This window comes from Pteronotus mesoamericanus, unplaced genomic scaffold (assembly GCF_021234165.1).
Source record: "Pteronotus mesoamericanus isolate MK-2021 breed Mesoamerican mustached bat unplaced genomic scaffold, CSHL_Meso_final contig_317, whole genome shotgun sequence".
NCBI classification, from domain to species: Eukaryota; Metazoa; Chordata; class Mammalia; order Chiroptera; family Mormoopidae; genus Pteronotus; species Pteronotus mesoamericanus.
In genome coordinates, this window is record NW_026555133.1 from 1,551,689 (window position 1) to 1,573,487 (window position 21,799).

The 21,799-nt window shown below is 50.0% G+C and overlaps 3 protein-coding genes across 8 annotated transcripts in view; 2 read left to right on the forward strand and 1 right to left on the reverse strand.

Moving 5' to 3' along the window:
* Positions 1 to 3,430: 3,430 nt before the first annotated feature.
* Positions 3,431 to 11,980, forward strand: ARRB2 (arrestin beta 2). Of its 3 annotated transcripts, none has more exons than XM_054575791.1 (15): positions 3,431 to 3,601; positions 6,444 to 6,500; positions 7,093 to 7,153; positions 7,260 to 7,304; positions 7,507 to 7,703; positions 7,981 to 8,040; positions 8,444 to 8,511; positions 8,633 to 8,768; positions 8,989 to 9,073; positions 9,355 to 9,427; positions 9,705 to 9,842; positions 10,717 to 10,800; positions 10,892 to 10,971; positions 11,082 to 11,136; positions 11,435 to 11,980. In XM_054575791.1, the coding sequence occupies exons 1-15, from the start codon at positions 3,431 to 3,433 to the stop codon at positions 11,526 to 11,528; spliced, it is 1,404 nt and encodes a 467-aa protein (XP_054431766.1). In that variant the 3' UTR covers positions 11,529 to 11,980. The 3 variants fall into 3 exon arrangements, with proteins under 3 accessions (XP_054431766.1, XP_054431764.1, XP_054431765.1); XM_054575790.1 differs by having other exon boundaries at positions 3,470 to 3,601; positions 6,470 to 6,500; XM_054575789.1 differs by lacking the exon at positions 6,444 to 6,500.
* A 5,790-nt stretch (positions 11,981 to 17,770) lies between these two features.
* The window catches only part of CHRNE (cholinergic receptor nicotinic epsilon subunit), a 143,416-nt gene continuing 139,387 nt past the window's right edge, over positions 17,771 to 21,799 (reverse strand). For all 3 annotated transcript variants that reach the window (XM_054575807.1, XM_054575806.1, XM_054575805.1), the window contains one exon: positions 17,771 to 17,786. The gene's annotated coding sequence lies outside the window, so the exon portion shown is untranslated. The remainder of the gene's footprint in view (positions 17,787 to 21,799) is intronic.
* On the forward strand, positions 19,985 to 21,661 carry MED11 (mediator complex subunit 11). Of its 2 annotated transcripts, none has more exons than XM_054575812.1 (3): positions 19,985 to 20,173; positions 20,338 to 20,468; positions 21,124 to 21,661. In XM_054575812.1, the coding sequence occupies exons 1-3, from the start codon at positions 20,059 to 20,061 to the stop codon at positions 21,259 to 21,261; spliced, it is 384 nt and encodes a 127-aa protein (XP_054431787.1). In that variant the 5' UTR covers positions 19,985 to 20,058; the 3' UTR covers positions 21,262 to 21,661. The 2 variants fall into 2 exon arrangements, with proteins under 2 accessions (XP_054431787.1, XP_054431788.1); XM_054575813.1 differs by having other exon boundaries at positions 19,985 to 20,143.

The following is a 21,799-nucleotide window of genomic DNA, read 5'->3' on the forward strand; positions in this document are numbered from 1 at the left end:
ACTGGGATGATGTATCAGGCATAAAACACTATTCTACATGGTTGGCAGAGTAATCTGATGCAACCTTTCCAGACGGCACTTTTATTTATTTTTTAATTTATTGATGTGATACCGGTTAACAGAATTATACAGGTTTCAGGTGCACAATTCTACAACACATCATCTGTACATTATATTGTGTGTTCACTACCCTCAGTCACTAGATAGCATTTTGCCAGTTCCTGTCAAAATTAAAAAGAGGTATTCTGTTTCAATCTGACATACTCATTTATTCACTCAACGAATATTTCCTGAGCACCTTTTTAAGTGTCAGGCGCCATTCTAAGTGATAATAATAAAATAGCGTAGAAGCCCTGGTCGGGTGTTCAGTTGGTTGGAGTGTGGTCCCAGAACCAAAAAAAAAAAAAAAAAAAAAAAAAGTTCTGTTCGATTCCCAGTTGGGGTAGACCTAGGTTGCAGGTTCAGCCCCAGGTCAGGATGTGAACAGAAAGCAACTGATGGATGTTTCTCTCTCCCCTCCCCCACCTCCTAAAATCAAAAGTCATATCCTCAGGTGAGTATTAATTAAAAAGAAAAGAAATAGTGAAGAAGACAAGACCCCTCTAGACAGAAGAGGTAGTCAATAAGTAAATAAGAAAATAAATGTTGGATAGTGCTATTTAAAAAAAGTTATTTTAAAAGTTAAGCATGGTAATGTGCTAGAGGGTGACCTGAATAGGAGTGGAAACTTAAAAAGAAAGCCCTCTCTGGAGATGACAAGGTGGTGGTGTTCATACAGAGTGAAAGAAAAGTTTCTCTGAGCAGAAGCAGCAGCATGTGCAAATGCTCCGAGGTAGAAATGGGTTTGCTGGAAGATAGAAAGAGGGCTAGACTGGCTCAAGGATAGAGAAAGAGAGGAAGAGTGACTGATGCCTGTGTTATGTGTTAAAGTCAGAGAGGTGAATGTGGATTCTAGTAGGCTGAGGTGAAAAGATAGGGTTTCGTTCACATAATATTTGGAAGCCACTGAGGAGCTTTAAGTGGGGAATGACAAGAACTGACTTACATTTGTAAAGATCACTCTGGTTGCTGTGTGGAGAAGGGACTTTGAAGGCCAAGAGGGAAGCAAGGAGAGCAATAGAGAAGCCATTGTAGGAAACTATCATAACAGACCAGGTAAGAGAATAGTGACTGGGACCAGAGCAGCACTGGAGACAGGCAAATAGAGAAGAAATAACTCAAAAGGTTAATGTATTTTGGAGGAAGAATGCGAGGACTTGGAGAAGGATTAGACAGAGGGGAGTATGAGAGTGAAAGAGATGACCCTTGGATTTGACTTTTATTAGATTATCTTCGTGCACAAAAAAAGTCCATTTTTGTTTGATGTGACATTACATTTGTATACAATTTTCAGAGAAATGACATCTTCATAATGATATGTTTTCTCACCAAGAATAGAGTATATCTCTTCCATTCTTTCTGGCCTTTAATATTTTTCTTAAGTGTCTTTCTGACTATTAGTATTTTTTTTTAAGATTGTATTTACTTTTAGAGAGAGGGGAAGGGAGGAAGAAAAACAGGGAAACATCAATGTGTGATTGCCTCTTGTGCACCCCTACTGAGGACCTGACCAGCAACCCAGGCATGTGCCCTGACTGGGAATTGAACTGTCAACCCTTTGGTTCACAGGCCAGTGCTCAATCCACTGAGCCACACCAACCAGGTCTATTAGTAAATTTTAATACAGTAGTTTTCATTCCCTGCAAACCACGTACCTTTCTGTTCCAGGAGCACTTTAGATAAGTAGTAATGAAGATCTCATTATGCTTTCACAAAAGTGATTCATGAGTCTATAATGTTTAAATCTTGAAAGAGGTGAAGCGAGAACTTAGAAGGCAGTGATAAAACTGAAGCATGGGGAGGTGGCAGCTGGTGGCTAGGCCTGTGTCTGAACGTGAAAGATGATCTCAGGAACTGCCTTGTGTGCGTGTTAGTTTTTGTTGCATACAAAAGTGGAGGGGGTAGTGTGAAATTGGTTTATTTGGGGGGGATAAGGGGATTATGGAAAAAGAGATGGAAGAAGAAGAAATACTGTAGCTCCTTAAATCTGAAATGTGAGCCATCCATCATCCTTCCCAAGTCCAGTCAGTTTTGCCCTAGAAATGACTCTTCAGCCTATCCCCTTGTCTTCCTTTCACTCTATGGCTCATCATCTCCCCTTGACTAGTTTTAGTCTACAGCAGCCTTGCCCCACTCCCTTCACCCTCCACATTGCCCATAATTATCTTCCTACAAATCTCATCATGCCACTCCTTTGCTTAAAAAACTACTGGATCCATGTGCCCTCCTCCACAGAAGGGTCTCAGTCTCATTCCTTTACCTGCTATACAAAATCCTTCACACTCTGTTCCAGTCTTCCTCCTCAGCCTTCTCTCTCCTGCTGTCTTACCCTACGAACACTTCAGAACAGGATGTGCCTTGCTTTTCTCTCTCTTTGGAATACCCTTTTTCTATTTCTACCCACCATTCAGAAGGATTGTCCTCAAATGTTCCCTCCTCTGGACAGCCTGGACTCCCTCCAACCCACCCAGCAAAATGCTTCTAAATTGCTTTGTCTTTTGGGTCATACCTAGATTACAGCATTCCTGGGATCATAATACCTATTTATGTGTCTCCTCAAGTATACTAGGAACGCAGGGGCCACGTTCATTCCTGTCTGTTAATTCATGCCCTAGCATAAGTGACTGGCACAAAACAGGCATGGGTAGACGGATAAATGCTAGCTGCAATGAGTGGCCAGAGGAGATGAGTAGTAGTCAAAAGAAATGAGGCAAAGTAACCTTGCAAAGATGAAAGACAGACACCAGGGGGAGCTGACACACCACAATAAAGAAGCGGAGGGCTGGCCAAAGAAGGCTGCAAGCACTGGGGTGTGCGGGGGAGCGGTGTGCACCAAAACAAGCGTCCCTCAACTGGAACCGCTCACCTACGTGTGCATCCCCTCACCCTCCTTCGCAGACCGTGCTTGAGCTCATTCTTCAGCCCCCACCACCTCCACTACCCGCAACGCCTCCACCGCTGCTAGCCAGCAAACAAAGGGGAGGGGACCCCTGCAGGGTTCTCGATGCAGGGAGCCAATCAGAGGGCTCTAATCTCCCGGAGGCGGGAGCCTTCGTTTAAGAGAGTCCAATCAGTTCACAAGGGGGGGTTGAGAAAGGGCGGAGAAAATGGGCGAGAAGAGCGAGGAGTTTGGAAGGGTCCCCTTGAGGAGTAGAACTGGGAGGGAGTGGGGGCGGAGCCAATCACTGGGTCTGAGGAGAGGGCGGGTTGCGCGGCGGCGCGCGCGCCCGCGCGATCTGGGCTGACGCATCTGGCCCCGGTTCCCCAGGACTGGGGACGAGAAGGGGGGTGGGGGGAGGACACCAACGGGGTGGGGGGGAACGGGGTGGAGATGGGGAGGCCTGGAGGGGAGGGGGAAGAGGAGAAAGAGCTGAGAACGCGCGTGCGCAGTGGCGTGGGGAGGAGCAGGGACCTAGCTTCGGACTGGGAGGCTGCGAGCAAGCCTTGGACCCGGCGGGCGGGCGACGGGCGCGCGCACGATGGGGGAGAAACCCGGGACCAGGTAAGGGATGTGGGGCCACGCGGCGGGTCGTGGGCTGAGGCTCCGGGCGGGTGCCTGGACGGTCTCCAGACAAGGACGCCGGGGAGAGAATCGGGAGCTGGACGCCTAGGTCCCTGGGGGGCGGCCATCTGGGGCCGCACGCCTAGGTCCTCGAGGATAATGAGGGGGGCGCATGCCAGGGTCCCTGCAGAAAGCGAGTGCTGAAGGGGATCAGGAAACCGGGTTTACTCAGGGATGTGGGGGCCGGACGACTGGGTTCTCCCTTGCAGGCTGCGTTGCAGGGGCGGAGGAAGGAAGAGCAGGTGGCCGGTCCTGAGGGGTAGAGTATGGGCAGGCTGGATGCCGGAAGGGGGAATCCCCCATTGACTCTTGCTTAGCCACTAGAAAACCTCCTGTTTAATACCCCACAGGCAGTGGGGCTGCCCCCACCTGTCCCACGGGCCGGGGAGCTCCACTTCCAAACTTCTGCCTTCCCCCGGGGTTGCTAGGAGCAACAGCCTCATCCTGAGGGAGCAGGGTGCATGGCAGCCGACCCCGAGTCTGGGCCTTACCCCTCTTCCCGCAGATGAGGGGAGGAGGTATCAGCCCTGGGCACACCATCCACTCCCCGGATGTTTTATGTGTAATTGAGGCTCCTTCCTTACACTGGCACCCAGAGTTCTCTTTTTTGGTCTCTAGCACAATCCACTTCCTGTTGTGACCCAACACCCCCAAGGGGGCGGTGGGTGAATGCCTGAGTCCCTTGGGAGCAGGAGGAAAATATTGGGGCTCTGTGCCTCTATCCAAAAGGGATCAGGAATGAGGGCCTGGCCCTGAGTGTCACTTGTTCTACAAAACATTCTCGTATCAGACCCACCACTCCCCATCCATAGAGAAGGAGAACCCAGGTTTCTGTGCACCAAGTTTACCAGTACTGGAGAGAGATTATCACAGGAAGGATTGGTGTCCTGGATTTAGATTGGTGGCCCGAGAAAGGGGAAGTTGCTGACTTGAGGGAGGCCCCCAATTTCCGTTAAGTGGTTCAGAGAGCGGGAAGGATGGACCGAAGGGGGATTGCTGACTTGGCACAATTCCCCCCTACTCCTATCAAAATTCTGGGCCACAGGAAATGAAGAGAATAGCAGGAAGTGTGAGGGGGCATCTGCTTCTGTGCACCACCCCCCCAGTCACCCTTACACTCCGCCTCCTTGGCCAGCCTCAGTATATACATGCTGCTTCTCCCTAGCCTAGCAGGATCCAGAGGGCAGGTGCCGTGCAGCTGCTCCGGGGCAATCACCACAAAGTGATACTCCAGTTGGCCCTCTAGTCATGGATGTCGCAGCCCTCTGCCAGGGCTCCTAAAAGGAAGAAACACTGGCACAAAGAGGAAAATCAGAAGCAAAAGGGAGGGAGAGCTGGATGATGCCATAGCAATCAGAAAGACAGGAGGTGGGGTGCTTATTCTAGCTGCCATCGTAGCAATCTTTACGCTCCTCTATTGGATGGGGATACCCAGGGACCTCCTTAACCTTTGCATAATGCCCTGGGGATAGCTTGGTCTTCTGGGAAGAAGGAGCAAGTGAAGTTATAGCAGAAACAGTTGGTGGGATTGGAGGAAGGATGGACCAGTTGGCAGGTTTTCATTTGTTTCTATCTGGGGACGCTTCCCAGAGATCACTGCTGAGGCAGAGTGGATTGGGGATGGATTGCAAGGTGCTGCAGCAAAGAACAAGCCCACAAGCGGCCAGAGCACTGAACTTGCCAGATACTTCTCAACTCCTCCAGCAGTGAGTGGAGTGCAGGCTTCGATTGTGTCAGCCATTAGGAGGTGAATCCCCTTCAGTTCAACAAACTTAATCCCAATTACTGAGGCAGGCGAGTTTAATAGTTTGGTGACTGAGAGCATGGACTCAGAGCCAGACCCCCTCTGTCTACCATGTGCACTGTGACCTTAGGCAAAATACTTGACCTCCCCTGTGCCTCAGTTTCCTCACCTATAAAATAGGGATATTGGGATCTCCATCGTCGGGTTATTAAGAGTGTTAAATAGCACAGGAAACACTTTAAACAGCGCTGGGTGTACAGTATTCACCCAGGAAGTGTTAGCGTTACCATCACCAAATGCCTGGCATTGTGCTGGGGATGCTGACGTGAGTAAGGCCTCTGACGCTCACAGTCTATCTAGTGCGGCAGACAATACACAGCTAACTGCTCTTGCGTGGTATCGCACCACAAATAAAACATAAACAAGGTGTGACAGGAACAAAAAGAAAAAAAAAAGATCTGGGCTTGGTCCACTGTTTAAAGGACATGATATCTGAGCTGGGCCTTGAAAGACAAACAGGCTTTTTAAGCTTCTGAGATCAGAGATGGGGAGAGTTGGAGGTTAATGGAGTAGGGGCACAGTTAGGTAGTGGCTTTAGGAGGAACCATTTTAGAGGCAGAGGCTAAGGTCGTTACTGTTTCAGGTACTCCAGCTGTCTTTGGCGCTGGAGACCAGAGAAGATGGAAAGAGGGTTAGGTCTAATGCAGACAACACTGCAGCCTGCCCATTCAGGTCCCCCTGGGGGTGATCCTCTGGGAAGAGCCAGAGTGGTTCCTGCGGCAACCAGTGGCCATTGCCATGGAGGAGGAGAACTAGTGAGGGTGGAGGGGGTTGCCATGACAACCAGCTTTGAGGGGCTGCCAAGTTGGGAATACCAAGGGCCTGTGGTTACCTTTCTTTCTTGGGAAAAAGCGGGAGGGGGTAGGCCTGACCAAGCCCCAAAGCCTCCAGGCAGGAATCCTGGGTGAGCTCTGCTTCTCAGGCTGGGGAGGGACAATGTCCTGGTGCCCAGGTCCCTGCTGAGTCTGAGGGAGGCAGTGGGGTTTCCCTTTCTGTTTTGTTAGGGTCTTCAAGAAGTCGAGCCCTAACTGCAAGGTGAGTCTCCCACAGCGCTTCTCTTCCTGACCCTCCCTGGGCCCTGATAGGGCCTAGCCTGCCCCTAGACGATCCCCAACCCCTAGCTGCCCACTTCCTGTGACAGCTAAGAGCCGACTTCCTTCCCTCCAGAAGCCCCTTGCCACAGAGGCTGCTCCACCTGAGCCAGCCGCAGGGCTGGGTGGGGACAGGCCTGGGTCCCTAAGCAAGACCAAGGGGGAGGAGGACCCAGAAGCCCACGCCTGCCCCTCTTAGAAACCAACCCAGGGTGCCTGGGGCTGGGAACAGTTAACAGCCCCCAGGCTACAGCCTGTTGACTGCAGAGCCCCTCTCTGGCTGGCTGTGACCCACAAACCCACACACACTACCACCTGGTGTGCCAAGGTGTGAAAAGATACTAGAAGCTAAAAAGCCTCCACGTTGGGCAGTCTGTGAAGCCCTACCACATTCCCCTTCCAGCCCCCTTGGGAGGAGACCAGGAGAAATCCTGGCCACCCAGCCTGGGAAGCCCAGGGGCAGGGCAGCCCATGGAGGCTCCGGTGCCCTGCCCCCCTCCTACCCAACCTTCCCTGTGACCCCTCTCCTTCTTCAGCTCACGGTGTACTTGGGCAAGCGGGACTTTGTAGATCACCTGGACAAAGTGGATCCTGTAGGTAAGTGTGCCCAGAAAGGGGCATCTCGTCCCCCAAGAGAAGTTCCTGGACCCAGGAACAGAGGACAGGCCCTGATGGGAAATGAGCTCATCTGTCCCTTTCCTAGATGGTGTGGTGCTTGTGGACCCTGACTACTTGAAGGACCGCAAAGGTACTGGCCCCCAACTCCAGGGGCCCAAGGGGAGGTGGGGAAGTGCAACGGGCTGGCATTGAGACCAGAGATACGGAGGGCGGAGGCAGAAGCCAGGTGTAGGATTCAGACCAGTCCTACGCTGCCCAGAAGCAGCTGCTGGGCACTGGGGGGACCAGAGTAGGGGAGCTCCTGACCACCCCGCCTTGCCCTCCCTTGCCAGTGTTTGTGACCCTCACCTGCGCCTTTCGCTATGGCCGCGAAGACCTGGATGTGCTGGGCTTGTCCTTCCGCAAAGACCTGTTCATCGCCACCTACCAGGCCTTCCCCCCAATGCCCAACCCACCCCGGCCCCCCACCCGCCTGCAGGACCGGCTGCTGAGGAAGCTGGGACAGCATGCCCACCCTTTTTTTTTCACAGTGAGGATGCCCCCCACCCCCTTCAGGGCAAGGGGTCTGGGACTCTGGGGGATGAAGCACCTGTAATGGGCTGATCTGGAACAGTAAGGAGGGAGCCTAGACCCACCTCCCCTCAGGGTTGCCCTGCATTCAGGAAGCCCCTGCCCCTCTGCCTCCCTCCTGGGGCCCCTTCCTTTTCCCATCCCCAGGTCTTCTCCTCTGGCCTCTTAAGTTGAGGTTGACAGGAAGACTCGGGGGCTTCAAGAGGAACTGAAGTCTCCTCTCTCCTCTGCCACAGATACCCCAGAATCTCCCCTGCTCCGTCACCCTGCAGCCAGGCCCAGAGGACACGGGGAAGGTACTGGAGAAACGGTTCTGAGGACTCATGGGACAGAGCAGGGTTCAGCAGGCACATGAGACAGGGGTGGGCTGCCAAGAAACCAGGGTGGGGTGAAGGATAGGGCACTGTTCCCAGGAGATGTGGGGTGTGCCTGGGATGGTCCCTGCTCACATGTGACTGCTTCTTGCTCTTGACCTGCACTGTATGTACCAGGCTATGAGGGCTCACCTTGGCACAGCCAGGACAAAGCCTCTGCCAGGGCCCAGGCCGTAAGCAGGCAGAGGAGGAAGGGCCAGGCCCGACGCTTCCCAGACCAGGATGGGGCAAGAGTGCTGCCCAAGACTGAGGAAGGAGGGAGGGGAGCGGTGGCGGCGGAGGCAGGGACCTTGTGTAAGACCTGGCCTTTTCTCCCCTTCCCGAGGCCTGCGGGGTAGACTTTGAGATTCGAGCCTTCTGTGCCAAATCACTAGAAGAGAAAAGCCACAAAAGGTGAGGGAAGTCACCTCCCCTGTGGTTTGCCCATTCTGTCCCAGCTCCCAGCAGCCCTAGTCCCTATGGGAGGTGGAAGTGGGTGTTTGGGAGTCGGAGAACTGAGCCCTCTCACCCGCAGGAATTCTGTGCGTCTGGTGATCAGAAAGGTGCAGTTTGCCCCAGAGAAACCCGGCCCCCAGCCTTCAGCTGAAACCACGCGCCACTTCCTCATGTCTGACCGGTCCCTGCACCTTGAGGCTTCCCTGGACAAAGAGGTGTGGTGTGAGAGGGTGTGCTGGTCCGCCCCTGGGGGGAGGGTGAAGCCAGATGTCAAGAAGGCACCTTTAGAGGAGGCTGCCTTAGCTCTGGGGAGCTGCTGTGGGCTCAGGTTTAGAGGGAAGAGGCCAAGCACCATGTCTGTGTCGGGGGCACACCGACAATGAACAGGACCAGTGAAAACAGAACCGATTAACCTGACCCTCCTCCCCTCAAAAGCTGTACTACCACGGGGAGCCCCTCAGTGTCAATGTCCACGTCACCAACAACTCCACCAAGACTGTCAAGAAGATCAAAGTCTCTGGTAGGAGGAGGGAGTTGGAAGGGGTTCCTAGAGGGGAGGGAGTTGCCGCACATGAGGCCCCTGGCATGATCTGTCCAAGGACATACCCGAGTGCGGAAGACCCGTCAGGGCTCAAAGAATTCACTTAGGCCGTCCCAGAATGAGATGGGGACCAGGCGTTTCTTGCTACAGGGAGGGCCAAGGGGCGGCAGTGGTGTGGGCCCGTGCCACGTGGTCTGGAGTGGGGCAGTAGTCTTCACTCCATGCAGAACTGCTTGACCCGCCCCCGCCCCACCCCACAGTGAGACAGTACGCCGACATCTGCCTCTTCAGCACTGCCCAGTACAAGTGTCCCGTGGCTCAGATCGAACAAGAGTGAGTATCACAACATCCCTGGGTCCCAACCTCAAGGGAGAAGAGTAGGTCCAGAAGATGAGAGGTGGGGGTGGAATTCTTCCCGGACTGTCTCCACGTTCTAGGGCATCCCCATCAGATGGCTCTGAGCTGTTCATTTTCTTGAGCAGGTTCAGCCAAAACCTACTCCCTTGTGACTTGTGCCCGAAGAAAAGGGGGCTAGTGATGGGGGCAGGAGCTGCCCCTCGCCCAGCCTGGCCCCTCCAAGTGTCTTGTTCTCTTGTCCCACCCCCTGCAGTGACCAGGTATCTCCCAGTTCCACGTTCTGCAAGGTGTACACCGTAACCCCATTGCTCAGTGACAACCGGGAGAAGCGTGGTCTCGCCCTGGATGGGAAGCTCAAGCATGAGGACACCAACCTGGCTTCCAGCACCATGTGAGGGTGGGGCTGAATGTGGGTGGGGAATTCCGCAGCCCAGGACGCAGACATTCGCTCCGTAGCAGCCCTATGCCAGGTTCTGTCCTAGGTGTCCAGGCACCATCAGTGAGCAGAAGAGACAAAAAGCCTCTCCAATTCGAGAGGAGGGAGGGTACACAGATCATATAATAGCATGTTTAGTGACCATGTGAAGGAGAAAGAGCGAGGCAGAGAAGGGAGAAAGGGAAAGGGGGGCAGGGTGTGTTAGCTTTCAATAGGATGGCATGGGGAGACGCGAATTTCAAGGACGGACCCAAAGGAAGTAGGCAATATGGACAAACGGAGAGTGTTCCAGGCAGAGAGAGCTGCCAGCATAAGGACCCAGGGAGCTGGTCGAGGCCATGTGTCTGAGGAAGTTCCAGGCGGCCAGCAGAGCCGCGGCCCCCAATGCGGTGGGTGCCGTTGTGCCTTTGGGCAGCAGCAGCCCTGGGGTGAGAGCCTCCCCCTCCCCCGCCTCGCCGCTGCGCCTTTGTTCGGGGGCGCGCTGCACGACCACACAGAGCAGGCTGACGGGCCGCGTGGTGAGCGTGAACTACAAGGACACGAGTAGCAAGTCGGGCCAGAGGGCTGATGGAGAGCACTACCGTGCAGGGTGGTTAGGTCATTAGGTCGCCAGAACTTCAGCGTTTATTGTGAGAGAGATGAGAACCCAGGGAGGATTCCGCACAGAAAGTGTGGCGTGCGGCACTTTCCTGTCACAGCACAGCCTGGCACAGGAGCCCTGGGAGCTGCTGTGGCGTTGCGGTCCTGCTCAGGGTCCTGACGGGAGCCCTAAGGGTGGGCTAAGGTGCAGGGTGATGGGTCATGATCCAGCTCCTCCCCCGAATTGCAGTGTGAAAGAGGGTGCCAACAAGGAGGTGCTGGGGATCCTGGTGTCGTACAGGGTCAAGGTGAAGCTGGTGGTGTCTCGCGGCGGGTGAGTGTGTGGGCAGCCCAGGGCAGGGCCTGCAGTGGTTCCCTCCAGCGCTGCATTGTCACCTCTTCCTGCTGCCTCTCTCCCGCCCCAGGGATGTCTCAGTGGAGCTGCCTTTTGTTCTGATGCATCCCAAGCCCCATGACCACATCACCCTCCCCAGACCCCAGTCAGGTAGGCATGCCACCCACCCCAAACCCCCAAAGGGAGGGCCTGGAGCCACGCCACTGGAGAAAAAGCTGCTCCTTCCAGCACCCACCCACCTACTTGCCTCCTCCCTGCAGCTGCTCCTGAAACAGACGCCCCTGTGGACACCAACCTCATTGAATTTGATACCAAGTAAGAGCCTCATCCCCTCCCTTCCTACCTTTGGCTCTTAGGACAAAGATTGCTGTTAACTTTGAAATCTGTCCTCTATCCCCCCCTACCCCCATTTTTTTCTTTTGGGGGAGGGATGGTTGAAGCATCAAATCAAGATGATAGCCTTGTGAGCTGCCTCTTACAGCCCCTTCTTTGTCCCTTCGTGCAAATATCTCCAGTCCCATTGCCGCTCTAACACCTCGGTCTCTGGAGGGGAGTGGGAAGCTGAGGTGAGGGTCTGAAGCCCTCGCCTCACCCCCTCCTTTCTTCCATCAAGCTATGCCACAGATGACGACATCGTATTTGAGGACTTTGCCCGGCTTCGGCTGAAGGGGATGAAGGATGAGGACTACGACGACCAGTTCTGCTAGGAAGGGGGGCTGGAAGAAGGGAGTGGATGGTGCTGGGAGAGGTAGGGGCAGGACCAAGATGCCCACTGTCATTGGGGAGTGGGTCCGTGACTCTTTGCCTTCCCCTCCACCCAGCAGCTTCCTCAACCAACGCCTTCCCTCCCATCCTCTGCCGTCCCCACCAGATACGCACTGGACCTATCTCTTGTTGAACATGGGCATTAATTTTTTGACTACAGTTGTGCTTCCCCAACCTTCCAATGGGTGGCAAGCTGTGTTCATACCTAAAGTTTTTGGAGGGGGACGCTGAAAAGAGGAGTGATAGTAGGAAATGGGGGAAGAAAGAACTGCCACGTTCAACCTCACACCAACGCTCCCTCTTGTCACTGTCAGCCTCCTACTCCTTCAAGCTGAGACCCTTTGCAGGGGAAGGCCACTTCTTTGTTTCTGAGCATAAAGAATAAACCTTTTAATAGGCATGAGTGTATGAGTTTTCTGTGTAGCGTTTGAGGAGTGTGCTCATCCATGCGTCTGCTAGTTTGTGGGCAAGGACCTAATCTCTCCTCTCTCCCCACATGGCACAATAAATTATTGAATGACTGGGCTGTACCTGTGTTCCAAGGTAAACGTCAAAACTTAATTTGGGCCGTCCAAACTCAAGGGTACAGTTTGGAAAAGCCACAGAGTATAGACTCTTGCCGCGGCCCACACACATGACCACATGGTGACCTGTTCTGACCTAGTGTATTTGTCCCCACTGCTCCTGATGGCTGTTCACGCAACCCATTCCTGGGGCTCAGCGGGGCCCAGCTACAGCCTCCCCAGACAGGGTCACACATCTCCATGGCACCTGGTACATTTATTCTAACTCCGATGCCGTGACTTTAGGCAGCCGGACTCATGCTGCCATGGTCAAGTCCGAGGAGCTACATCCAACTGCTGCTCTCAGGCATTCCTCAGAGATTCCCTGAGGCCTGGCCAAAGCCCCAGGCCGAGCTGGAGGGAGTCAGTAACACTCCACGGACATTCCTCACCTCCACCACCCATTCCCACTCCTGGGGCCCAGCCTTTTCCTATTTAGGGCTCATTCATTCACTCCATGAACAATCTTGATCCTAAGTCCCTTCATGTGCCAAGCATAGCACAGGGACAGAGCAGTGACCAAAGCAAACATTGAATCATTCCTTAATTAATTACAATATCTGTGCTCCAAAGGAGAAGTATAAGAAGTATAACAAGAGCTATAAGAACATGTGACAGGGAGTTCTGGCCTAGGCTGGGGTTTGGGGAAGACTGCCCTGAAGGAAGTGACCTTTGAGCAGAGAAACAAAACATGAGTTCCAGCATTCCAGGCAACAGCAACACCGCATGTGAAGGCAGAAAGGAACAGCTTATTTCAGGGACTGAAAGAGGCCAGAGGGACTTCAACAGAGATAGCCACGGGCAAAGTAGCTCCAGATGAAGCTGGTAGAGCAGATAGGACAGCCTTACCAGCCTCATCTGCCGAAGCCTATTATGCTACAAGCCTATTACGGCTCATGATGTCTAATCAAATCATTATTTACCCACAGGCTTTAAGTGCTGCCAAAATGCCAATAGCTTGCTTACCTTTCCACAGTAGCAGCCTACTCTGCACACCCTGGTCTTTTATCACATGGAGGAGCAGCCAGCCTCCTCTGACTCCCACGAACTTGCTCCTTGACCTCTGAGCTCTCAGTTCAAGGATCTCAGACTTTTTCAGATGAATCAGAATCCTCTGGGATGCAAGACAAAGACACAGAGAGCCAGGCTATGCCTTCCCAGGTTCCAATTCAGTAGTCCCAGAACGAATGCATGAAATCTGGATTTTTGAATTAGCACACACTTTGAGAAACAGTAGCTTTGTACTTCTAGCTTTTCATGTTTTTAAGAGAGTAAAAATATGCTCATTGTTTAAAAAAAATTCAAACAGTAAACTGTGGAAAGGAGGCTCCCTCCTGCCTCTGACTCCCAGCCTCCCATTTCTCATTTCTGAGGCAACCACTATAACCAATTCCTTTATATTCTTCCAAAGATATTCTTCAAACTCAGTCATATATTTCCCCCTTATTTTAAATACAGATAACACCATACTATGAATACTCTTCTACACCTTTTTTCTTATAATAATGTTGCTAGAACCTTCCTTTAACAACACATATAGATCTACCTCAATCTATTGAAGAGCTACATAGTTTTCCATTGCCTAGATGTTATTTATTTTTACCAATTTATTGCCAATAGACATGAAGGATGTCCACTCTTTTGCTAATTCAAACAGTTATCACAATTATCTTTAAGATACATTCTTTTGCCCATGTAAAGTATATCTGTAGGGCAAATTCTTAAAAGTAGAGTTGTGGGGTAAAGACGGCACATTTTTTTTATCACTGCCAATGAGCAGGTGACATGTGACATCGTCCTAGCCTCAGCCTGCACTTTAAGAGTGAAGATGAGCCAGGTTTACCAGGGTGATGCTGTCAGCAATGGCATTGGCACCACTTCGATGCCAAAAGGAATCCCCAATTTGGGGTGCGGTGGAAAAAGGGAATTTTGTTCAGGGCAAAACAGCTCAATTGTTTGGCACGCAGCACAGCTGTGAAACGGGAAGGCTGTGAGGAGGCGGTGGGGCTAGGACCCTCTTGGATGGAGTAGCTTTGCTTTCCTCTTCACTGATCTGCTTTGCACTGGTCTGCTCTCCAGTGTTTTGGCTCCAGCCAGGGAAATGGAAAGGGTCTGTGAACTCTCCCAGCAGCCAGTGAGGAACTGACTTATATAGACAGAAGTCCCCACCCAGGCTCCTGATTGGTCGGTCTGTCCTCTTGCAAATAAGGACTCCAAATTGTCATAATTTGATTGATCGAAAAGATACTGTCCTGAGTGGTGAGAATGGAGAGGCTCTGATTGGTTAGTGAAGAAGCTGATGGAGGATATAGCTGCACGGCTCCAACTGGATGAGGAAAGCCTCAGTCCTATGATTGAAATAGGATTCCAGAAGCTCCTTTAGAAGGGCTGGCTCAGGTGGCAGAAACGCAGTGCGGACACGGACACACAGTTCAGTGCAGAGGCAGGTAGTTCAGGGCAGGCTTCTCCCTGAAGTGCAGTTTACGCAAGGGGCCCCCGTGTAGACACAGTGGCTAGGGGGTGGGATGGGGATGCGGGGGGAGGGAGGTGATGTTTTTGTTTTAATCTGAGCCCAGTTAGCCACCAGAAGTCCTTAGTAGGTATCTTCTTTCTCAGGATCCACACTGTTATCTTCTTAATGTACTCTAAAAGCTCTTTATGTAGTAAAGAAATCAGCCCTTTGTCATAAATTTTGCAAATATTTTTCCCCACTTTGTTATCTTTTGAATGTTTCTAGTTTTTTTTTTCTTTTAACTAAGATCAAATTCATATAACATAAAGTTAACCACTTGAAAGTGTAAATTCAGTGGCATTTAGTATATTCACACTGTTGTGCGACAATCACTTATAGTTCCAAAGTATTTCATTTCTGATATTTTTAATAATTTGTTTTTTATTTATTTTAATGTAGTCTATTATAATTACTTTTTATGGCTTATTTATTTATTTGTAACAAAGCTCCTCACCCATCTGTTTCCTCACAATTTGACACTTCCTTTTCTTTCCACACCAAGTTCAAGGTCATCATATCAGTATCACATCAGCACCCTCAACTCTGTCTCCTTTCACAACACCTGCTCCCAAACCCCACCCTTGCCTTGTGTCAACTATCACCCCACTCTTCTCCACTCCAACACTGGGCTATGAGCACTGCCAGGAAAAAAAAAAAAAATCACACGACATATTTATTCATTCATTAAGCAAATACTTTTGAACACATCCTAGGTGCCCAAACTGTGCTAAATACGATTTTGGGACCACTACAAACGTATGGTCTCTGACCTCAACTGGGCCCTCAATACCTGACCACCTTTTGCACATGTCCTGGGTCACCTCCCTCTCCTGCTCCCATCTTGCTTACTAGTTTTCCAAACCTTCCTCATGTTCATAGTGACTTCTGTTTTTTTCACAGAGATTAAGCGATGAGGAATGAATGATTTCAACGTCCTACCTCCTACCAACAAACACTGATATCTACGCCAACCCTCCTAGACAACCAAGGTTAAGCTGCCTTCTGCAGTTCAAAGCTAATCCTCCCACCTGTGCTCAGATCACTCCCCTCCCACTCCCCTCTCTTCAACCTCTGCCTCTCTCTATTGGTTCTTCCTCCATGGTAAATAAACCCATGCAAGTCTCTTTCACTAAAGAAAGGAAGGGAGAAAGGGAGGGAGGGATGAGGAAAGGTGGGAGGGAGAAAGGAAGGAAGCAAGCCAAAGAAAAAATATTTCTCCATGCTTAGTTCTCCGTCGCAGTAAAATGTACCACTATTTCCTCTCACTTTTCATTTATTGTTTTTATTTTTTTTTAAAGATTTTATTTATTTATTTTTAGACAGAGGGGAAGAGAGGGAGAAAGAGAGGGAGAGAAACATCAAGGGGTGGTTGCCTCTGCCACGCTTCTTACTGGGGACCTGGCCTGCAACCCAGGCATGCATCCTGACTGGGAATCAAACCAGTGACCCTTTGGTTCGCAGGCCAGCACTCAATCCACTGAGCTACACCAGCCAGGGCTATTGTTTTTATTTTCAAAGTTATATATGAACATAGTTTAAGGAGTAAGATAAACTACAAGGCCTATTATAATAAAGACTAGACCCTTCTCCTCTCCAATTTCCTTCTCAGAGGCAACTACTTCCACTTGCTTTAGATGTTTCTTTTGGTATTTCCCTCCATATCCCTAGAAATGTTCATTCTGCTATTCCTTAATTTTTGTTTTAAGCACCATCTACTGGCCTCCCTCCATGGATGGTGAAAACTGAACTCCCTTCCTTCCCTCTGCCCTACCATGGAGCAGTCTCCCCCTGCATCCCATACTCCCAAGAGAATTGTATCAGTTGAGGTTAGATCATTGTTCAGTATTTACATTATTATGTTTATGCAAATGTTATTTATAGCTAAGCCATGTGATATCAATTGCTTAACTAGCTCTTCTTGTGTAACTTTATTTTCTCTGAATGTCATTTAAAAATTAACTGCTTCTCTGGATTTATCACTAATTCTGCCCTATACTCTATCCCAAAAGTTTATATATGCTCTCAATTCATTCAAAACAAAGCAGATGTCCATTTCTTTCATCCCCTTGAAGGGATTCTCCAGGAGCCTTCTAATCTGGGCCTAATTCTAATAACCTCCTGAGAAAAGGTATGTGGGAGAAATATTTGAAACTCCATACATATCAAAATGTCTTTATTCTCTCTTCATACTGATAGTTTGGCTGTTGTGAGAATCTAGATATTCCTTAAAATCTATTCTTCTACGGTGCTAGAACAATAGCTGGCCACATCGGCAAGGACTGGATTTACCTGAACCCCAGAGTTGGCTGAAATCATATGACTAAGTTTTTTTCAGTGGAATGTGAGTAGAAACTGTATGGGCCACTTGCTAGCCAGCTGAGATCGGTGTAACGACATTTGCTCTTCTCCCTTCCTGCCAGCTGCAACCAAGGCATGGCAGCAGCCTAGTTCTGACATTGCAGACAGCTATGTCCTAGAGCCGTGTTTCTCAGATTTTACTATGTGTACAGATCGCCTGGGGATCTTCAGGCGCAGATACTGATTCAGTAGGTCTGTCATGGTGCCTGGGATTCTGCATTTATAACAAGCTTCTAGGTACTAATGAAAATACTGCTGGCCTATAGACCACACTTTGCAGTATGCGACCCGCAAGGATGACAGAGCTGCACTGCTAGCCTTGGTCTCTGTATGATTTGTGGAGCACACTAAACTACCCACACTGAACTGATTTTTGAGAAAAAAATTAAGTTTTATTTTGTTGAATTATTGCATTTTTAGCCTTCACCTTAGCAGAGCTGGAGTACAGGATTCCAGATTGGAAATCACTTTCCCCTAAAATACTGAAGACATGATCCACTGTCTTCTAGTTTGGAGTGTTACTACGAAGAGGCCCAGAACCATTCTAATGGCTGATCTTTAGCATTTGGTCTGTTTTCTCTCTGGAAGCCTTTGCAAGACTTTTTTGAGTCTAGTGTTCTGATATGTCATGGTGTGCCTTGATGCTGGGCACTTGATGGGACCCTTTTCATATGGAAGCACAAGTCCTTTCTTCCTCTTCATTTTCTCTGGTCTCTAAGCCCCCTGGTCTGACTCTATAATTCTCCCCGCCTTTTTTTTTTTTTTTCCTAAATGCCATCTCCCTTCTTTTACTTTACTTGCTGGGAGAGTTCTTCAGTTTCTCTTTAAACCTTTTGCTACATTTTTCATTCTTTCTCTCCTGGTTTTACTTTTCAAGTGTGTTTTCTTGGATTCAATCCTTTATTACAGTATCTCTTATGTAAAAATGTCAATAGTTTTCTTTTTTCCTAAAGTTTTACTTTACATTGTTTAACGTGTTGTTTTAATTTTTTTCCTGTTTATTTTGTTCTCTGCCTTTCATGTTAGAAAGTTTCTTCAAATGCCTAGACTCCTTTGCCTGGTGTCTGCTCACATGTGAGGTAATGAGAAGTTGACCAGAAGATCAACAGACACAGTTGGGACTTGCCAACAGTGGATTTCACCATGGGTTAACTCGCTATCTGCTCTGCTGAAGAAGCCCTGAGGTAAGTACTCTGAGATCTTTTCTCTGACTAGTCAAATTCCCCAGATAAGAACCTTCCTGTCTCTGATGTGGTTGGCAGTGTTGGAGAAACCACCACTCAGTAAACAAACTTCCACTTTTCTATCTTTAATACACCAGCCCTCCGTGCAAAAGACCTTCTGTTTTCCATCTCCAACAAAGAAACCTCCAGTAACATGATGGGTTGGGGTGAATAGTTGCCCAGATATATGGAGTAAAGGAGGAGATACTTCAAAGAATCCCCCTATTTTAGTACCATCTACACCCCAGTGGTACATGATGCCATTAATTCAAGGATATTCCACGTTGCTTCTAAACTTTCTTCACTGCTGGCTTAGCTACCACTTCACTACTGAATCAGTTGCCACTTATCTTTCTGCTTTCCAGTTTCTATCTAAAATTTTGCTATTAACTTCTCTTTCTTTTTGACCCCTTTATAAAATTCCCTATTGTTTTTGTTGTTGTTTTGTTTTTCTTTTAGGATTTAGGAATAGAGAAGTTAAATGCTAGATCCCTCAAGTTTAACTGAAGGTCTCTATTCATTTGCTAACCCTGTGCAAATTGGCTTCATTCTCAATCTTCCATAAACTGTCAACACTGATCTTTCCAGAAGGGTAAATCTGTCATAACACACTTCTTAAAAATCCTTCAAAGGTCCCAAATGCCTTCAGACCAAAGTCCAAATTACTTAGCTTGCAAACCTTTGTTTTTTAAAAGATCTTATTTATTTATGTTTTAGAGAGAGGGGAAGGGATAGAGAAAGAGAGAGGGAAACATCAATGTGTGGTTGCCTCTCACACACCCACTACTTGGGACCTAGTCCACAACCCAGGCATATGTCCTGACTGGGAATCGAACCAGCAACCCTTGGGTTCCCAGACCAGCACTCAGTCCACTGAGCCACATCAGCCAGGGTACTTGTAAGCTTTTTCCTTATGTATCTTTCCACTCCAGTTCCATCAGTCACACCTAACCACCACCACACTCCATTCATTCCACTCAAACTGAACACCTGTACTTCAAATGTGCTAGACCCCCTCATGCACCATGCGCTTGCCTGTGCCAGTTCCCTTTCCCTCTCCAAGCAAATATGGACACCTGGTTACCCTGAAGAATCGGTTCAAGCTGCACCTCCTCCCAGAATCCTTTCTCTGTGCTCCTGGTGATACACCGTGGACGTATCTCTAACAAAACGCCTATCCCACTACCGCAGAAGAGTCCATCTCATTTATCTCTCTATCCTCAGTGCCCACCACATAAGAGAAAACCAGAAAGAGAAAAGGGGAAAGGCTGAAATAAGCCAGATTCTGAGAATATATTGACAGTCTGTGTTTCAGATGAGCGCCTGTGGAAGGGCAAGCGCTAAGGCGAATAACGTTAACACTCACCAAGTCAAGCTTTCCCTAGACTCCAACAGATGGCGGAGCCGGGTGAGCACACACAGAGAGGTTCCAGGGCTGTGTAGTCTGGAGAAATACCCCAGAACTCCACCATCATCATCTAGCACCAGCAGATGCTTAATAAATTCCTGCAGAAGAAATTAACTATAAACCACAAGACTGTTGTGAAGGTCGACTGGTCAGAATGGCCTCTGGCTAGAGAACGCCCCCATACAGTCCCTTGCACAGGTAGTCCCAGGCAGCAACGCAGCCCTGGGCATGCGCAAAACTCCCTGGGAGTTGTAGTTCACTAGATGAACCTAGGGAGGTGAGGCTGCGCTGAGCATCCTGGGAATTGTAGTGCCTGTTAGAGAGTGTTCTCTGCGCAGGCGCAAAGGACTCCCTTCCGGGTCCAAGCGTCGCGCTTCTCAGAAAATCCTTTGGATTTCCAGAGTGGCAATGGCAACCTATAGTCTGGCAAACGAGCGACTACGCGTCCTGGAAGACATCGAACGAGAAATCGGAGCGATTCTTCAGAATGCAGGTTCGGGATACGGCGACCGGAAGCCAGAGAGTGAGGGCGATCGGCATGCACATGCGCCAACCTGAGAATTGGAGCGGGGTTGGGGAGGGATCCTGGGTGCTTGCGCTGCGCGTGCGGGGCTTGGAGGGGCTGGCCAGTGAGGTGGTCTGTATTGGCGCTCTCTGAGTAGCCCAGCCCTCTCTCTTCCCCGGCAGGTACCGTGATCCTGGAACTTTCCAAGGAAAAAACCAATGAGCGGCTTCTGGACCGGCAAGCGGCGGCTTTCACGGCGTCGGTGCAACATGTAGAGGCGGAGCTCTCGGCTCAGATCCGCTACCTAACCCAGGTGGGTGGGCGGTAGGAGGTGCAGTGCGCCCACCTAGCTCTCTGCCTTAGCTTTAGTGTTCAGATGGCCCAGGCAGAGTCTTGGGAGCCAGGCAGGACCAGGCCGCCCCAGCTGGCACCAGGCCGGATGACCCTGTGAGGACCCCTCTTTTCCAGGGCCGGTTCCTTTCTCTAAAAGAAAACGAAGCCGACCCCTCCAACTTCACTGGGCTTCATCCTATGAGCCACTAGGTGAGGAAGTCCTGGGAGAGGGCTTATAAACAATCCCAAAGCCACAGGACTTTGCCCCTCGAAACTTGACCCTACTTCAAGGGCTTGAAACCCCAGGTGGCTACATCCTGAGAAAAAGGACAGGATTGAGGGGGTTCTGAAGTCATTACAATAGCAACCACCATTTACCAGAATGGCAAAATTTTACAAACGTGCCAGACACTCTTCATTATCTTATTTAATCGTGCAGCTCTAGGAATTAGTCATTTTTACCCCCATTTTCCAGATGAGGTTAACAGAGGTTAAGTGGTTTGCCTTAGGTCATCCCGCTGCCGTGGGGCATAATGGATTCAAACACAGGGAAGAGATGAGAGGAGACCTGACACCCTGTTGGGAAAATGGACAAGGGAGGGGGTGCTTCGCTGACCAATTGAAATGTCCTGTAGGTGGCCACAGGGCAGCCCCATGAGGGCTCCAGCTATTCTTCAAGGAAGGACTGTCAGATGGCCCTGAAGCGAGTGGACTATGCTCGCCTCAAGCTCAGTGATGTGGCCCGAACCTGTGAGCAGATGCTGGAAAACTAATCCAAGCAGGTAGAGAAACAGCTTGGAAAGAGACCACCACCTGCACCCCAGGACAGATCCTGGAGAACCGTAGGATGGGGAGCACAGGCAGCTGTGCATGCCCTGCTGGTTAGAATATAGGAGGACAATGAGGTAAAAGGTGGGAATGGAGAAATTTAAAGACCAAGCCTGCCCGCAACGTTACACTGGCTCCTCCAGCCCGGTGCTCCTGTTCCGCATGCATTTCACAGAAGCGCTAACAAGCTCAGACAGGAGATGGAGATTCAGACACCCAACCCACTTCCTCATATATTTCATGTCCTACTCCCAGGCTCCCACAGACTTGTACATTCTTCTTCATTGGAAGAGATAAAAGAAGAACTAAGGGTTTTAATAATAAAAACAGTAACAATAAAAACAATGAGCTCAATCACTGGGGCATATGTGGGTGACTCCAGGGACTGAGGAAGTAAAACTAGCCTGTATGGCGTCTGCTGAGGGAGAGTGGGAAAGCCCAGGCCTTATGTGTGGGGTCAGGAGAGGAAGCAGGAAAGGGCTG

What these genes read in the sequence shown, in the direction of transcription:
- ARRB2 (XM_054575791.1), top strand. Translation starts at nt 3,431, where the DNA reads ATGGGGAGGCCTGGAGGGGAGGGGGAAGAGGAGAAAGAGCTGAGAACG. An exon ending in CTACTTGAAGGACCGCAAAG is followed by an intron (nt 7,305 to 7,506) that starts GTACTGGCCCCC and finishes CTCCCTTGCCAG; the next exon opens with TGTTTGTGACCCTCACCTGC. An exon ending in CCCACCCTTTTTTTTTCACA is followed by an intron (nt 7,704 to 7,980) that starts GTGAGGATGCCC and finishes CCTCTGCCACAG; the next exon opens with ATACCCCAGAATCTCCCCTG.
- MED11 (XM_054575812.1), top strand. Translation starts at nt 20,059, where the DNA reads ATGGCAACCTATAGTCTGGCAAACGAGCGACTACGCGTCCTGGAAGAC. An exon ending in CGGCGACCGGAAGCCAGAGA is followed by an intron (nt 20,174 to 20,337) that starts GTGAGGGCGATC and finishes CTTCCCCGGCAG; the next exon opens with GTACCGTGATCCTGGAACTT. An exon ending in AGATCCGCTACCTAACCCAG is followed by an intron (nt 20,469 to 21,123) that starts GTGGGTGGGCGG and finishes AATGTCCTGTAG; the next exon opens with GTGGCCACAGGGCAGCCCCA.